This window comes from Dromiciops gliroides, chromosome 4 (genome assembly GCF_019393635.1).
Source record: "Dromiciops gliroides isolate mDroGli1 chromosome 4, mDroGli1.pri, whole genome shotgun sequence".
In the NCBI taxonomy this organism is placed as follows: Eukaryota; Metazoa; Chordata; class Mammalia; order Microbiotheria; family Microbiotheriidae; genus Dromiciops; species Dromiciops gliroides.
The window spans coordinates 248,856,164-248,874,858 of NC_057864.1; the positions used below are offsets into that span (position 1 = coordinate 248,856,164).

Genomic DNA, 18,695 nt, shown 5'->3' on the forward strand with positions numbered 1-18,695 from the left:
TCACAAAGAGCTGGACAGTACTGAAATGACTGAACAACAAAATCCCTCCCCTCCCCCAAAATCCCTGGGCACTGTCCCAGGTGCTGGAGATTCAGAGAGAAGAATAAAAATATATATCTAGGGGCAGCTAGATGGTGCAGTGGATAAAGCACCGGCCCTGGATTCAGGAGGACCTACCTGAGTTCAAATACACTCTCAGACACTTGACACTTACTAGCTGTGTGGCCCTGGGCAAGTCACTTAACCCCAATTGCCACACACACACACACACACACACACACACACACACACACACACACACACATATGCTCTGGAGAAGCTTTTGCTATATTGGAGGAAGAGAGTATATGTATAGGTATATATAAAATAATGCTCAGTATATGTTTCACAAGGTAATTTCAAGGGGGAGGCACTAGGCACTGAAGAGATCAAGAGGTTTTATGAAAAAAACGGATGAGAACAGGATGAGAAGGCATGGGACAATTGAGCTCTGTAACTTGCCTGAAGGAGATTACAGGGCCATGGAAATGCATGTTAAATATAAGGTTTTCAAACCAAAGATTCCCTCACTTTTGTTCATTTGTTTTTTCAAGTTCATGTCCAAAGATGTCGGAGGAAAGGCTGTAACTTTGGAGCTGCCCACAGGATCCGTCCACATACCTCCAAATAATGCCATAAGTCAAGTTCATGTCCAACTCTTCTGAGAGCTTTACTATCTCCTTTTCCATTTGGCTTTTCAAGCTGTTGACTTTTTTCTCATGACTCTTGTGCATCACTCTCATTTCTCTTTCCATTCTTTCCTCCACCTCTCTAAATCTTCCTTCTATCTCTCCTACTTTCTCTTCGAAGTCCCTTTTGAGTGCCTCCATGGCCTGAGACCAATACCTATTTTTCTTGGAAGCTTTGGATGTAGGGGCCCTGAGGTTGTTATCTTCTTCTGAGGGTGCACTTCAATCTTCCTTGTCACTAAAGAAACTTTTGATAGTTCTCAACTTTCTTTGCTTGCTCATTTTGCTACTTTTTACTTGACTTTTATCTCCCTCTTACAGTGGGGGACCTACTTCGAAGCTACACTGTCCCAAGCTTCAGAGGGTCCCAGGTGTTTCGGTTTTAGGGAGGGCAGGTTTTTCTCTCACCTGGCTTGTTCTCGGGTCCAAAGATAACCTCAAGCCAACTTGCTAATTAACCAGGAAGCAGAATTTTGTGTGCTGTGGTTCTGAGCTTCAATGAGCCTGCACCCCTCCCCTACCTGGGCCTCTCGCTGCTCAAGATTTCTTCCTTGTTCCCTGCTGGGGTGGGATAGCCAAATTCCTCCTTAGGTCCCGCAGACACCCCTATATTTCCTGCCCCACCTTCCCTGGCCAGCCGTTCAGCCCTCTCACCTGACCATAAGCTTAGTTCCAGAAGATGCTGGTGCTGCAGCTGATTTGAAGGTTCTGGGGTAAGTTCCTCTGGTGCAGCATGCCGGGGGTCTGTGTCGGCATGATCGCAGGGTTCAACTCTGCTTACAGCCCAGCACGACCCCGTCTAATCTGTCTTTGGCTGGAAAAATAATCTTAGCCTGTCTTTTTGTGGGTTTTGCTGCTCCAGGGGTTGTTTTATTGCTGTTTGGGGGGTCTCGTGCCCAACTCTTCATGTCAAGAGTTTGTGTCGAACTCTTTGTGATGCCGTTTGGGGTTTTCTTGGCAAAGATACTGGAGTGAGATGATACTTCTAACTCATAAGAACTTTCTCATCATTAGAGCAACTGGATAGAGTATATTTAGACAAAGGGTACTGGTGTGAGTGGAATATGAAGGGATGATATCTTCAAAGATACTGGAGTGGTTTGCCATTTCCTTCTCCAGCTCATTTTTTCAGATGAGGAAACTGAGGTAGACAGGATTGAGTGACTTGTGCAGGGTCACACAGCAAATGTCTGAGGTAAAATTTGAATCCAGCTTTTCCTTACTCCATGTTCAGTGCTCTATGCTCTATTGCCTTTTCTAATGTCATATTCTTGTTAAATTTAAACTTCTCAAAGGCAGGTACTGTATCATGTCTTTTCTCTTTTTTTAAAGACTGAGTCTAAGTTTAAGACTGATAAAAATGGAAGTGCAGTGGCTACTCATGGGCCTAATCCTCACTACTAATTGGAACTGCTCTGTCCTATTTGGGTGAGTTTACCCTTCCTTAGGCAACCTGGTATTACAGGTGGTTGACCCAATTCCTGGCTGCTGGGTCTTTTATCATCTTTGTTTCCCTGGAAACCAGTACAATGTTGTCTAATTAAGAACTGAATAAATGTTGAATTGAAAAGAAAATCAAAGGACTTGAGTTCAAATCTTGCTTCTGAGGCTTACTACCTTCATGACATTGGGAAAATCACTTAATCTACTTGACCCTCAGTTCCTTCTTTTGTAAAATGAGGAGGTTAGACTTTATGGTCTCTAAGATTGCTTCCAGCTCTATATCGATGATCCTATAAACATTGTTGGGGAGAGACCCAGGGGAGAAGGGAAGAGACAGATATAAAAAGCAGTGGAGAGGATTAATGACTATTGAGGGACATAGACTGAAGTGGGCATGCAGAGAGGCTGAACTGGGAAGGTAATGTCTGTGAGGAAATGGACCATGAGCTGTGTGGGAAATAGTGGGGGGGGTTGCAAACTTGTTGAGTGACCTTAGATAAGTAGCTTCCCCTTTCTAGAGTTTTCTTTTCAGTAAAATAAGAAGACTTGATTGTGTGATGTATAAAAAATTTGAGACATAGTTTCTGGTTAATTAATAGTTTTATTAATCACACTAGCAATAATTAAGAAAAGGGTCAATGGTACTCTCAAATGCTGAAGACCCCTCATGGAACCAATTCAACACTTATATGTCCTTGGAAGAGTGGGTGTTCCTGAGCGTGGCAATCAAATCTCATTGGTTAACAATTAATGAGAAGAATAAATATTATAATGAGATGTGGTTTTATTCTAATGAGGATCTGGGGGAAGATGACTCTGATCACTCATTCTTAGTCAAAGAGACTTATCTATACCCATATCACCATGTTTAGGATAATCTATACAAAAAGGGGGATCCACTTTTACCCAGACCTGTCTGAGTAAAACACAATGGACCAGAATCCATCAATTCACCTGAACTAGTTTTCCCTTTTGGCTGGGGTCTAAACAAGATATCATCTTTTTCTTTTTTTTTTTTTTGTAGGCAATGAAGCTTAAATGACTTGTCCAGGGTCACACAGCTAGTGTCAAGTATCTGAGGCCAGATTTGAACTCAGGTCCTCCTGAATCCAGGGCTGGTGCTTTATCCACTGTGCCACCTAGCTGCCCCCAATATTTCTTCTTTTTATCAACCCTGCCCTTCAAAGACTGAATAGCCTACAGAGGGTGATTTCTGAATAGTGAAAGGGGATACTTATTCAATAATTGCTTGTTAATATATGAAAGAAATAAGAATTTCTCTCAGGTGTCTCTAAGGTTCCCTCCAGTTCTGGCCTTCTAAGTTCCTAGGATGTGTGAAGGTCCAAGAATGAACCCCAACTTGTGAGCTATTGGGTTTATTTGTCCAGAGTCTTCTTTGACCTTAAAAATACCAACAACACTCATAGGTTCATAGGATATAGAACTGGACGACGATATATGATCATTTCTAGTCCAACCAGCTTTATGGATGAGAAAACAGAGACATAAAGAGTTGAGTAACTTTCCCAATGCCACATATGTCATTGTTCAAATTCAAACTGCCTGTGAACTTTCTTCCTTGATATCTAAAGTCACCGATACTGATTTCCCTTCACTCAGACCCTGACAGGCTAGACATAAGGAAAGGTAAATTCTCCCCATTGTCCACTTGACCAAAAACAAAATCCAGAGAGGGCAGCAACCTCTCTGAAGACACACAGGTGTGGGAGGAGCCCAGCTCTCTAGACGGCCAAGCCTCAGACCATATAAGACTATTGTGGAACATCATAGACAGGGAGAGGTAAAGGGAGAAAGCAGCAATCTCTGTCCATCAGCCCATGCCATGTCCTCACACAAGGGGTTGCACCCACCCATCCTTCCCAACACAGACAAACAGACTCCTGGCAGATTAGAATACTGCAGCTTTATTGATTGAGACAAACTTTATTCTCTAGAGGTTACACTGGGGAGATAGGGGTGTGGAAAAGAGTAAAGGAGTAAAAAGGAGTGGGAGATGGGGAGAGGAGCAAAGGGGGAAGGGGAAATGGGTGGTTTATTTAAAAAAAACAACAACATATTTCACCCTGTTAATAAGGGGGCTCCAATTCTGTTGTGCTTTGTACCTATTGAGAGGGGAAGGTGGGGCAGATAATGAGACATTGGAGCTTGTGGTGGGAGTTGTTGGCTTTTCTCCTAAGTCTCCTGGTCTTAGCTGAAGTAGTGGCTCTCTCTGAGTCAGCTTTCCTTCATTGCCTTTTCTCCATGTCCCCTTTCCCCAACCCCATTTCATTGTATCATTTGGGTGGGGGGGGGATAACGATAAAGGCCTCTGGAGAGATGGATGTTTAGAGATTCCTAGGTGGAGGAGGAGGGGTATAAAAGAATTGGACCCAGGGCGTGCGTGGCTTGGCTAGCAGGAGAAATAGTAAGAATTTTTACTTCTCCCAGAGTTCCCAAGGGCATTAGTGCAGGAGGACAATAGGGACAGGATCTCTTGAAAGGGGTTCCCAGCAAGCAGCTCCCTTGCCTGACCTCCTTCCCCAGAACCCAGACCAAACCCTCCTAATCCCGAGAGCTGGGGAGGGGGCAGCCCTGCCAAGTCCTCTGGACTCAGAGATTCCTCTCCTTCCTCCAACATGCTGAACTTCAGGCCAACCTCAACACTCCTACCTAGTCCCCTCTAGGACCCCCCCCCATAAGATTTACCTCTCAGCTGACCACAGTGCACCTCCCTTACAACCTACACCTAACATACACATCACCTATAGCCCAGGAGAGGAGATTTACCCAGGCACACTCCAACCCCTGGCAACACAGACATGACTCCCCACTAGAGACCCTGATTCAAAAAGGAAAAAAGATAGGGTATAGGATGGGGAAGGGCTGACCTGCAACCCCCAGCCCAACTTAAACTCCAGTAATAATAGGGGAGAAGAAATGAGGGAGAGTGGAAAACAGTATTTCTGCTATCTGGGGACCAATGGGAGGGAGGGCCAGGGGCCCTGGACCAGAGGGGTCTAACAGATACAGGTGGAGACTGGACAGCCACTAAATCCAGGTCATATCCCTGTAGTATTGGGTATCTCAGGGGAAGGCTCTTTCTTTATACCTGTTCCAGTGAACCCTAGTAGCTGGGAGATGGGCTAGGAATAGGAGGTACTGGGAGTAAGAAGGGCTAAATTGAATGACAGTGGGGTGAAAGGAAAGCAGCAGCCCCTGACATTCACTACCACCAGAGTCCACCAGCACTGGGAGGAAATAACTGAACAGAGATCACTGGCCCCAGCAGCCTAGACAGGGCCCCCAGGGGCTTCATGCTGAGCTAGAGGAAAAGATTTTGAATCCTGGTACTATCATTAACTCATTGTGTAACCTGAGCAAATCATCTCTCCCACCCTTACATCCTCACTTTTCTCACCTATAACATCAGAGGTTGGACTTGGTGAGCTCTAAGGTCCCTTCCAGTTTTTACTTTCTAAGGTTGTATGCGTCCTGAGGTTCCCCACAGTGCAATAGGGCTGGAGAACAGAGATGGGTCGTCTCCTCGATACCCAAGCAGGGGGCATAGGTTTTCAGACCCAAGCTTTAGCCTTTTCTCTGGTGGGACGATAGTAGCTCCTAAATCCTGGGACACCCTCCCCCTGCCATGCTTCTCCCAGCTGCCCAGCCATTGGAGGGGGAAGAGTTTGGGGTAATATACCCCTGGAATCTGACCTGGAATAATCCCCATTTTAAGGCCACAAAAAGTACCAGGTCCTGCCAGCCTGGAGAAAGGGACTGCCTTGGGTCCAGCCATGGCAACATTAGTTTGGATGCATACTCACAACACACAGGCACATGAATACACACATGTACACACAAAGATGTCACACATATAGACACACACAGATTCTGAAGTCTATTCTCTTACATTCATTTCCTCCCCAACATCTTCATTAACCTCACCAACCCCCAGGAATCCCTCTCTCTTCCCTGAACTCCAAAGCATGCCCTGTGGAATTCATCCTTTTGCATATGTGTTTATTTCTTTCAATTACATTCTAAGTTCCTGGAGGGCCGCAGGGTCTGTCTCTGTTTTCTCCAAGGGTCTAGCACAGTTTGGGGGCAAACATAAGGGTGTCAAGAGGTATTTATTCAATCAGGATTCTCAATCTGTCATATGCCTGGCCTCAGTGAAGGGGAAGGGGAAGAGACAGAGGCAGAGACAGAGACAGAGACAGAGAGAGAGAGAGAGAGAGAGAGAGAGAGAGAGAGAGAGAGAGAGAGACCCAGATTGTGTCCCTGCAGAGCAGATGGTGTGACAGAACACTTAGACAGCAGCACAGGGCAGAAAAGGGTGAGTCGATTTCTAGGAACATCGCTGGAGCAGCAGAGAGCAAAGAAAGGAGTTCTTTTAGAACAAAGGGATTGGAAAAGGTTCTGAGAAGAAAGCACTAGTCACCAATCAGCTGCTAAAGAAATAAGCTGATGATGATGTGATAGGACCAACCCTAGATGGTTTGTTTGTTCCTGTCTCCCATTTCAGCCCATCTGGCCCCATCCTGGTCCTGGCCCTCACTGCTGCCTAAGGCGGACCACCTATCTTGTGTATCTTTGTCCAAGGCTTTTGTCGGAGGAAAGGTGTGAGATGGTAATTGAAGAGAATTTCTCTGATAACCAAGTCGTTAGCTGATAAGCAAAGTATTAGCTGATAAGTAAGGTGTCAGCTGACGGCTCTGGTAGTTAGCTGATAAATAAGGTGATTAGCTAATAACCAATTAGCTGAAAACTGAGATTTGCCGATAAGTAATGTTAGCAGATAAACTAAAGTTAGCTGATAACTGAGGAACTTCAGGGTTAGTAATCCATTAGCTGATAACTAAGGAATTTAGCTGATAACCAAGGTTAGCTGACAGCAATAAGTTGGTTAATAACTAAGGTGTTAAGTGGGTTTGGGGGTGTGACATCTCCCAGGTATTTTACTTTTAATAGAATCATAAATCTAGAACAGGGAGAGACCTCAGTAGTCATAAAGTCCAACTGCCTCATTTTTCAAATGAGGAAACTGAGACTCAGGGAGGTTAAGTAATTTGCTTAAGGACATCCGGGTATTAAGAGCCAGAGCCAGAATGTGAACCCAAGTCATGTGACTTAGAAGCCATCGGGAATGAATCCCTCGGGATAGAATTTCAGACTACCAATGTGGGTAGATATGTTGGGATATTGGGGCCTGCCCAACACCCCTCAGGTCATACCAGGACCCCACTAGTCTGTAAGGTCAGCTAGGGATACATATATATAGTATAGCCACAAACATACAGAGAGACAGATGCATGCTGAGTCACACACAGAGATAGATACATACATATGTTCACCTGTGTGCACAAGCATGCACACCCAGTCCCACTTACTCATAAGTCCACAAAGATGGCGTGTGGTTAAAACTTCCCCTCTCTCTGCCCCCAGAGGGTGTTGGAGGAGAGGAAAAGGAGGATTGGGTTGGAAAGCATTTGGTTCCTGACCTGCAGGTCCCACTTCTCCTTTTCCCAGGTCCCAGGTCCCAGGGAAAGGACTCTAAGGGAAAAGTCCCCACAAACTTGAGCACAATCCAAGGTTGAAAGTCTACCCCCCCCATCTTTCCCCCACTCCACCCCCCCACCCCCCCCACCCCCCGCCACTGTCACTGACCATGAAAAGAAGCCACGAACCAATCCCTGCACCAGGACAAATCTGGGGTGGGAATTTGTGTGTGTGTGTGGGGGGGGGTGAGGTCTGTTTTGGATGGATCAAGCAGAGACTGGGAGAGGTGGGGGCAGGCTATTGGAACCACAATAGATATTACTTTGCCAAGTAACGAAGCTGGGAATTATAGGAACTGGAGGGGGAGGGAGGTAGAGCAGGATCCCTCCTACATATACAAAGCACCCCTCCCATGTAGTATTTCGGGCCAGTAAGAAATGGGGCGGGGTCTTAAACACAACTGTATTTCCCCATCTCTTAGTGTCCAGCCTAAAGAAGATGGGTTCAAAGTAACTTGTTACTTTGTTACCTCCCCCTCCCCACTCCCATCCCTTTTTTAGCCCTCTCTTAGATTCCACCAAGGTCCAATGGAGGCTAATCTGGGGTACCATGTATAGGTGTGTTTAAGGGGAAGGGCAAGAAAAGGCAGCTTCTTCTGGTCGGTGTCAAGGTGAGGGCTTGCTACAACGAACTCCATTAAGTGGGTGACTACCAAGGCATTCTGTGGATTATTCAGGTCTGGGACAGAAAGAGAAAAGGGGAGAGTCCAGCCCTTGTTGAGTACCTCTAGGGAAAAGGCCAGAGAGCCCCGGGCTGAAACGAGGGACTTGGGGTTCTTTGTGGATTTCTACATTCCAGCCCTCCCTTCCCAGCATACTCTCATAACCCTTGAAAATGGAGAGTTGTTGGAACCAGGCCCCCCAGATAAAGCAAATACAGTTGAACCCTCTCTTGCCCAAGGGCATGGGAAAGGAGAAATTGAGGCACACCCAGGCAGGGCCCAGGTACTTGCTTCTATCCAGGTTAGGCAATTGCTTCCGTGCCATACCTGGTACTGCCAAACTGCTGTTTAACCTTTAGGGAGAGCTGTAGGTAGCAGGAGGAGAGCAGGGAGACACACAGGGCAATGGGAAGAGAAAAGAAGGAAGAGAATACTGTAAAAGGCCGCTGGGGAACATGGCCCAGCTGTCCTGCCACCAAAGTCCCTGGGGGCGGCTGTGTGGGCAGGCAGGGATCAGTGCTGTGCCAACCAACGACAAGAGGGCAAGTCCCCTGTTTCCATGTTAAAGAAAGTTCTGGTAGCTCGGATAGAAACTTGTGCTTTAATATATATGTGTATATATATATATATATAATGTGTGTAAGTGTGTGTGTATGTGTGTGTTTACGCACGTGTGCGTCAAAAGAGTGTCTCCAGAATCTCAGGAGATGGGCCTCACCCACACTCTCCTCCTTTGTTCGACCACCACAAGCCCCCCTCGATGGCACTATGGCCCTGTCCCCCGGGACACCCCGGCTGTAGGGGGGTCAGTCTTTGGTACGATGTAGACACTTTGGTGTGCCGGGGGGGCTGGGGAGGGGTGTAGGAGAGGGTTGGACAGCGCTCATCATCTCAGCATTGCCAAGAGGAAGACAGCGAGGGGCCCAAAGAGCAAGGGGCCAGGTGGGCAGGGGGCACCACTGCCAGGCATCACCACCACTGTAAGGGAGAGAGAAAGGAGACACATGATGAGTATTGGTAAGAGATGTGTTTGTTTAGAGAGCATCATGCTAAGGTGGCCTAAGCATCTGCCTGGGTCCCTGGCCCCTCTCCCCAGTTCCTGATCCTTCCTTCTCTCTAGTGGCTCTGAACGAGACCCGCTGCTTTCTTCACACAGACAAACTCAGACAAACCCACACACACTCACACATACTCATGCACATAATTATACTCATATAAAGCTAGACTGTGCATAGGGACAGGAACTGAGTGATTCATTCCTCTTTCTCTGCCACTGAGCCCAGATTAGGGCATACGGTCGTTGTTTAATAGCCACCCTGGAGAAATTTCTGTTCTGAGCAGCCCTACCCTCATGTTTAGAGACTCTCTCTAGGATCACCATTTCCAAGAGGATTTCCGCTCTCATTCACAGCCCTCATACCTGGACCAACTCTCTAGACTTCTCTTCAATGGCTGATTTACAACCCTGGGACCCTGCCCCTTCCCCTCTTTCCAGCTTCCCTTCACAGGGTGTTCTATTTGAATGAAAACTCCTTGAAGGCAGGTACTGACTTGTTTACTTGTTTGAGTATTCCCAGAGTTTAGCACTGTGGCTGGCCCATAGTAAGCATTTAATAACTCTTTCTTTCTTTCTTTCTTTCTTTCTTTCTTTCTTTCTTTCTTTCTTTCTTTCTTTCTTTCTCTCTCTCTCTCTCTCTTCCTTCCTTCCTTCCTTCCTTCCTTCCTTCCTTCCTTCCTTCCTTCCTTCCTTTCTCTCTCTTCCTTTCCATCTAATAAAAACTGAGTTGACTGATTCATATAACTGAACACAAACCCACCATACTTTCATAACCTTCCCCCTTAATTCTCCTCCCCCTCCGAGCCCCAAACCTTTGTTGGGATCCACTTGCTTCCTAGGACACTCCCCCTTCTTCAGGCTGACGTCATCAATGGCAATGTCTCCCAAATAACCTGAGCCTCGAACCCCCTCAAAGATGATCTGGTGGGAAATGGGATCAGAGGAAAAAAGAGAAGAGGAGGTTGAGGAAGATACTATCAGAGCAGAGGTTAGTTTTCCATCAAAGCCCCCTCACTTCCCCAGTGCCCCTTTCAGCAACAGCTTTTTCCTCCATTGTTTTCAGAAGAAACCCAATAAAATAATAAGCAGTCACAGAGAGGAGGGATTCCTCCTATATGGAAATACTTCAAGTCTTTTCAGCCAGTCCCCTGCCTTGGGTCATGGTTCCTCCCTGTACCTTTGTCCTGGCAACTAGTGGTCTGGGGAGAATGCCCATGCCTAGATATGAGGAGGGAGGGTGAACCAGGACAGTATCATCCTGGTACAGGGTCTTAATAAATAATGACTACGGGAGTGAATAAATGATACACTGTTGAGAGCCCCCAGAAGTCATGCAGAAAAACCACCCCTTACTCACCTGGAAAGGCCCACTGGGGTTGATGGGCACATGCGCCTGCTGCCAGGAGTTACCCCTATTACCACTCAGGGACCATGCGTGGGTCTCCAGGGCCCCCTTGTTCCGGGATCGCACCAGAAGATTGAGGGAACCTAGTTGAAGGGTGGGAGGGCAAGTTGGGATGGTCACTGGGGGACTATCTTTAGGGGAAAGGGTAGGTCCATATTCATACCCCTTTTCCTCCTCCTCCTCCCACCCTGGTAGATGGAAGGAGTGGGAATACCCTATATCCACATACTGACCCAAGAGAGAAGGTACAGGCAGAGCAGAGAAGATGTGGGGAAGAATAGGATCATAGATTGAGAGCTGGAAAGGACCTCAGAGTTCATCAAGTCAAACCCCATCATTTTATTTATTTTTTATTTTTTTTTCGCTGTTAATGTATTTTTTTTATTAATGAGATATTTTATTTTTTCCGTTACATGTAAAGATAGTTCTCAACTTTTGTTTATACATGCTTTACAATTTCAGATTTTTCTCCCTCCCTCCCCTCCCTCCCCCCTCCCCTAGACAGCAGGTAATCTGATATAGGTTATATCTATATATCTCTATACATATACATATAGATATAGATATATACACACACATATATATACACATAATAACATTAATCCTATTTCTGCCCCATCATTTTATAGATAAGTAAGTTATAGCTGAGGTGGCAAAGTGGCTAAGACGCAGGGGGTGGGGTCAGGAGCACCTGAATGTAAGTTCAGCCTCAGACACTATCTTTGTGACATTAGCTAAGTAACTTACCTTCTATCTGTCTCAATTTCCTCATCTGTAGAGTGGGAATACTAACAGCACCTACCTCTCTGGGTTGTTGTAAGAATAAAATGAGATAATGTTTGTAAACTAACTCTCATTATTAGGAGGATTCAAACCCAGGTCTTCTCCACCTAATCCAATAGATTAAAATACGAATTTTATTTCGACCTCAGGTAGGAAAAGGCCAAAGGAAAGGGAAGCATAAGGAAATGATTCACAAATGAAAAGGGCATAAGAGGTGAAGTTCCCTAAACAAAATTTAGTTAAGGAAGAGGATTGTGCCTCCCCCCACCCCCCTCAATTTATGTGCACTTAAAATCAATCTGTGGCTTAAGGTTAAGGAGTCTGTCCTCTAAACCTGATTGCTTCTATATAGCTAGGTCCCAGTTACTGAGATTAATGAATCCCTTGAAGGGGTTATGTGTATTCAAATTTGCACTATTTGAAGTTATGTGTATTTTCTTTTTCTCCTTTAGGAAAGAAACAAGCATTTATTAAGCCAAGCACTATGTTAACGAAGATCTTTTTACAAATATTATCTCATTCCATCCTTACAAGTCTTTGAGGGAGGTGACATCATTATCTTTTTTTTTCTTTTTTTTGCGGGGCAATAAGGGTTAAGTGACTTGCCCAGGGTCACACAGCTAGTAAGTGTCAAGTGTCCGAGGTTGGATTTGAACTCAGGTCCTCCTGAATCCAGGGCCGATGCTTTATCCATTGCGCCACCCAGCTGCCCTGAGGTGATACCATTATCTCTATTTTATAGTTGAGGAAATTGAGACAGTTCAATGACTTGACCAGGTTCACACAGAAAGTGTCCGAGACCATATTTTTATGGGTTTTTTTTTTCCCCCTGAGACCATATTTGAACTGGGGTCTGGCTAACTCCAGGCTCTATTCACTGTGCCACCTACCATCTCAGCACTAGGAGCCCAGAAACCATTTAATCTCCTTTACAGATGAGGAAACAAAGCAGCTAGGTTACACAGTCAAATTAAACCTGGAGAGTTCATTGTCATAGCAAACTCCCACTATTAACATAGATGGATGGGGGCGGCTAGGTGGCGCAGTGGATAAAGCACCGGCCCTGGATTCAGGAGTACCTGAGTTCAAATCCAGCCTCAGACACTTGACACTTACTAGCTGTGTGACCCTGGGCAAGTCACTTAACCCTCATTGCCCTGCAAAAGAAAAAAAAAGAAAAAAAAAAGAAGAACATAGATGGATATTTGTTCTCTAATTTATAGTCTTAGAGAGAGTAGCCTAGGACACTTAGGAGTTAAGTTACTTGCCCAGGGTCACACAGGCAGTATGCACCTGAAGTCAGCTGGCTGACTCTGCTGCTGCAAGCTCTCTATCTGCTAATGCCAATCTATCCTTTAATAGCTTAGCAAAAGTTCCTTGGGAAAAATTCCAACCTTGTCTACAAAGGGAAGTTGTGTGGGGTAACGGAAAAAGCAGTGGGTTGAGGAACACAGCTTTAGAGATGAGGGGACCTCAGAAATCATCTAGCTCAATCCTCTCATTTACTAGATGAGTGATTTGCCTGAGGCCACACAGGTAGGAAGTACAGCAAAGCTGGAATTCCAGTCCAAAACATCTGATGGCAGATGCACTGTGTCTGACTTCCTCTAGGCTAGGGAACCATTGATAAGTCTCTTAGTCTGTCAGCTTCCTGGTCTGTAAAATCAGGGGGCAGAGTAATAGCGCTTGCTCTATGGACCTCACAGAATTGTGGGAGGAAATTGCTTTTTGGGATGCTATAGAAATAGTAGAAAGAAAACACCAGAATAGGAGTTGGGAGACACCTGGGTTTGGGCAAGAAAGCTCCCAGCCCAGCTTTCAAGGACTCTGCCCCTTGGTGTCAGTGAAAAGTGAGTGTCCCTTATCATGGTTGTCCCTTATCATGTTCTCCTTGATTGTCAGATCTCCCTTTTCTGTCCTTTTCTCCTTGGAATCACAGGATGTTATAAAAAGTCATAAGAGACCTCAAAAATTAGGTAGTCCAAATTTACAATTGACTGATGGGAAAACTGAGTCCCAGAAAAGAAGAAGCGACATGTCATAAGTCACACATCAAGTTCACAGTGGAGCCAGGAATTGAATCCAGTGTTTCTTAGAACCCCCAAGTCCAGGATTCTGACCACTCCCCACTTCCAGATGGCAGGGAAGCCATGCCTGAGGATAACAGAGCCCAGGACTCACTGGAAGGGTAAGGAAACCTCCCTGTTTCCTCTCTTCCAGGCTAGTTCAGAGAGCTGAACCCTCAGACCCAAGTTGCTGAACTGCTGGGGTAGGGATAGAGGGATCGACCCCTGACCTGGCTCTGTCTACCAGTGGTACAAGGAAGAGGTCCGAGGCAGGACCAGCATCCAACTGGTGTCTCTCCCCAACCTTTTTAGCATCAGCCCTCCTTTGTATTGTTCCCCCATGAGCTTTTTCCACTCCCCAGCTCCCCCTCCTACCATCTAAGACTGAAGCAGAAAGAGCTGGCGCTGAGGGATGGGAAATCAATCATCTATCGGAGAGGGGCTGGCTCTGGTGCCCGAGCACTGGGGCTGGCATTTACATGGCGCTGCCCACAGACAAAGCCGCACCAGCTGGGATGCCAGATAGGCCCCCTCAGGGGGAGTGGGCCGCCAAATGTTACCTGCCTGGGGATGAAAGCAGTTGGCTTTAATCTGGCTGGGGTGGGGAGGGGGGGGGCGTTAGCAGTAGAAAGACACACAAAGACCAAAGACAGCTGGTGCCCTGAAGCTGCCAGGCCGGATAGGGCATGAGTGGATGGCAGACTTAAGGGGACAGGAGAAATAGCCGGGGACTTGGAAAATAAAGAGCTCCACAGAGATTGAGGGCAGGGTAAGAGCTCCGCAGAATAGAGGCTTCATGGAGGGAGAAGATGCCTTGCCTTGCTCCAGATTGGTGACCACAAAGGATAACATTGCAAGGAGTGGGGATACCATGGTATAAAGAAAAAGAACATGGGGTTTGGAATTGGGTGCTTGGGTGCTAGGTTCAAATCTCATCTCTATTACTTGTTGAAATCCTCACTCCGCTATCTCTTCTGTGTGACCTTGGGAAAAATTCTTAACTTCTCTGGGCCTCAGTTTCTCATCTGTGAAAATGAAAAGTTTGGATGATAAGCTTTGGGGTCCCTTTCTTCTAGTCCCAAATCTTATATTTGGGAGCCAAGGGAAGAGGAACACCCTTCTAGTGATGCACCTATAACTTTAGGGATTTGTCCTGTTCTAGCCCCTTGAGAGGGTTCCTCTTGCCCATAAGAGACAATGCCAAATTACAGTTTCCCCTCTCATATATCCATTAAGTAAAATATATGTGTATGTAGGCATGTGTATACACACACATACATACACATGGATATCTCCCCTTCATTACTTTCCCTGTAGCCCAAACTCAGCCCTCACTTCCCTGGTTCCAGGTTGGGAAGTTAGTCTCTGTTCCCCTAAATAACAATAGAATTTCCAACCTGGGTTGTTGACCCCATGATTCTGTCTCTAACCCATGTCCCCAGGGTCAAGTATTGGAGAGTGTGGGTATCTTCCTCAACCTTCCTGCCAATGCTTCCTTCTCTTTTCTCTCTTGGATAGATACTGAACCCTTATCTTCACCTCTACCAGAGGGAATCCAGAATCCCTTCTCCTCCCTGCTCCTTAGACTCCCTTCCCATTTCCCAATGGTGGTGTTCTCCATCCCTGTGGAGCAGATGCATTCTAAGGACTCCAGGGACTTTCCATCTACCCTGTAGCTGCACCCTTAGAATTTCTGGGTCTTTTCGTCCACCCTGTGCATTAACTACATTGTCTTCTCCAGTTAGAGCAAAGCTTCTTAGTCATGACTCCAAGTGGGGCTGAATTGTGGGGGTCGTGAAAAATTTGGCAACAGTAAAGTGTTATGTATACTTATTTTGTATGTATACCCCTGTATATCTGGGGTTGTGTAAGAATTTCTTAGGTGAAGAGGGGTCACAAGTGGAAAAAGTTGAAGAAACCCTGAGTTAGGGTATAAGCTTCATGAAAGCAGGGACTTTTTTTCCTATTCATATTCTCAGAATTTAGTACGAGGCTTGGCATATAGTAAGCATTTAATAAATGCTTTAAAAATTCATTCATTCATCTCCTGTCACTCTATGGCCATTGATGCTATCTCTAACTTCATCCTGCAAATCTTTAGATCAGTATTTTCTCACCCAGATACTGGCTCTGCTACTTACTGTGTGACATTGAACAAGTCATTTCCCCTAAATCTACCCCTCAGTTTCCTTTGATAAATGAGAGTTTTGTACTAGATAATGTCAAATGTCCCTAGAAGCTTCAAAATACTTTTGTCTATAATCCAAAGGAGGACTATGACATAGTGAATACTGGATCTGGAGTTGGAGTCCTGTGATCAAATCCCTTCTCTGGCATTAGCTGTGCTCAAATGAAATAGTGTATGTAAAGCACTATCCGCATTTTAATTATAATTTCCCTATGAAGCTATTGATTCAGCAGGTAAATACAATATATAAATGTTCTGCATTAATTTTTCTTCCATATCCTGGATCCCAGGGTAAAAAGAAGAGGATGAAAGAAAGAAAGAAAGAAAGATAGGAAGGAAAGAAGGAAAAAAGAAAGAAAGTAAAGAAAAGGCAAGAAAGAAAAAGAAAGACCGAACCAATTTTTAAAGTTTAAAAGACAACTACAAAAGCTCAATGGGTAGAGCACTGGACCTGGAGTCAAGAACTGAGTTCAAATCCAGCCTCATAAAATTACTACCTTTATGACTCTGGGAAAGTCATTTAGCTTCTGCCTGTCTCAGTTTCCCCATCTGTAAAATAGGGGATAATATCATCTATTTTCCAGAACTGTTGTGAAAATCAAATGATATATTTGTAAAGTGTTTTTTCAGACCTTAAACCACTATGTAAATGCTAGCTATTATCATAGGTTCTAAAAAAAAAAAATAAGGACCTTTGGTAAGTAGTTTTGTGGATTTTGTAAAACTTTGCCAATTTTGGTTTTTTGGGTTTTGCAGGGCAATGAGGGTTAAGTGACTTGCCCAGGGTCACACAGCTAGTAAGTGTCAAGTGTCTGAGGCCAGATTTGAACTCAGGTACTCCTGAATCCAGGACCGGCGCTTTATCCACTGCGCCACCTAGCTGCTCAAAACTTTGCTAATTTTTAAACTGGTGACTCACAAATACAGCTCTAGACAAATCCTGACTCTGTTGCTTACTAGCTGAGTGAACTTGGGCAAGTCACTTAACCACCTTCCCCCGCCCCAGCCTTGCTTTCCTCCTCTGTAACATTAGAGGGTTGGACTAGGTGGCCTCTCAGATCCCTTCCATTTCTAGCTCTATGATTCTGCATTTAGAAGACCTCTGAGGCTTCCTCCAGCTCTAGTGATGATCCTGGCTATGATATTACAACTTTGACGTCATCTTCTCCTGCATAGTCCTATGTCCTTTGTTCTCTCCTCTCAACCAGGTGTTGAACAGGAGCCCCCACCCCTCACTCAAGATAGCTCCTAGTCCTCCATGGGAAGGTCATGTGGCTACTTTCTCTTTACAGTCCTGAAGCCATTACAAATGGAAACAAGAATACCCCTCCCTCCTCCAGCTCCTGTCCCAGACTCACCAATGTGCTTCCCATACATGTGGTAGAAGAAGGAGACACAATAGAGCTTAGCACTGATGTTATACAGGGGGCTCACAAGCCTTGCCCGGTCCCCCAACTCCCGGGGTCTGGATGTCTCAATAAACATGTAATAACCTTGAAAGAGAGAAGATATTGCTCAGCATCACCTCAAAGTCCTTGGGAATTTTCCCAAGGATCACTTCCTCTCCCCCAATCTGAGATATGCTTTCTACTTTCTCTTCCCCTTATACCAAAATCTGCTTAAAATTCTCCTTCTCCAAGAAGCCTTCTCAGACTACATCCACCCAAAGACTATGCCTCAGCATCAGCTGGAGAGCTCCCTGAAGGCTGAACAAGTGCCTCCTCTCTCCAGGCTTGTTCTCCCTTCTTCCTAGCAACACCAGGACAGCATGGTGCGGTGGAAAGAGAGCTTTCTGTGGAGTCAGAGAACCTGGCTTCAAATCTTCCTCTGACATTTGCTACCTGTGTGACCTTGGCAAGTCATTTAACCTTGCCGGGCCTCCAGTTTCCTTAGTTGTATAATAGGGAGGTTGGACTATATGGCATCTGAGATCCCTTCCAACTCTATGATCCTATATTCTCCTACTTCCCTGTCCCTACTTCCACCCTCACTCACCCTCTGGAGTCCCACTTATATCAGTGGGGGGGCCAGTGTTGGGGGAGCGTTTGGGGTTCTGGGTGAGGGCATTCTGTCGAGTCCAGTCAAAGTTGTCTGCCCGATCCTGAGTGTAGCCACAGATCTTCTCATCTTCAAAATGGCAGGTATTATCTAGGGGAAAGAGTCAGAAAAGAGAGGGAAGATGTATGCGGAAGGGGAGGAGAGAAACTGGAGAGGAAGATCAGCTACTGCCATTACCCCTTCTCACTTCCTAATCCAATCACCTACTCTCAAGTCCTATTTGACCCATAGCTAAGAAGAAAGCATGCAAATTAATGCTTCTACATTTTAGGGCTAAAAAAAACCCCAGGCAATGGCACCTGAAGGAAATGGGACCACATACCTAAAGGAAATTGAGTCAGCTATTCTCTTGCCAGCTCAGGAGGACAGGGAAAGGGACACTCAGAGGCAGGGATAAAGAGAGACCCCAACTCAATGGCAGAGAAAGGTAGTACAAACATAAAACCATAGCATTAAATGATAGGGCCCAATGCCAATGTAGGAAGTGATGAAAATCTCCTATTAATAAAGTGGTGCTTGGGATAGCTAGGTGGCACAGTGGATAGAGCACCAGCCCTGGAGTCAGGAGGACCTGAGTTGAAATCTGGCCTCAGACACTTAACACTTAACTAGCTGTGTGACCCTGGGCAAGTCATTTAACCCCAATTGCCTCATTTCCCCCCCCAAATATACTGTTTAATAAAGTAGTGCTCAATTCTAATCTTAGTCCCCTGGGTCTCTTCTTCCAAACTGCTTTCTGGATATCCC

At 45.6% G+C, this 18,695-nt stretch overlaps 1 protein-coding gene across 1 annotated transcript in view; it reads right to left on the bottom strand.

Annotated features, from left to right (window-relative positions):
• Positions 1 to 7,827: 7,827 nt before the first annotated feature.
• Positions 7,828 to 18,695, bottom strand: part of MDGA1 (MAM domain containing glycosylphosphatidylinositol anchor 1) — a 95,934-nt gene continuing 85,066 nt past the window's right edge. Inside the window, exons 13-17 of the mRNA XM_043999325.1 lie at positions 17,886 to 18,038; positions 17,249 to 17,383; positions 10,806 to 10,936; positions 10,261 to 10,369; positions 7,828 to 9,369 (exon numbers count right to left, since the gene is read on the bottom strand). Of these exons, the coding sequence (XP_043855260.1) occupies positions 9,278 to 9,369; positions 10,261 to 10,369; positions 10,806 to 10,936; positions 17,249 to 17,383; positions 17,886 to 18,038 (620 nt within the window). The 3' untranslated portion in view covers positions 7,828 to 9,277. The remainder of the gene's footprint in view (positions 9,370 to 10,260; positions 10,370 to 10,805; positions 10,937 to 17,248; positions 17,384 to 17,885; positions 18,039 to 18,695) is intronic.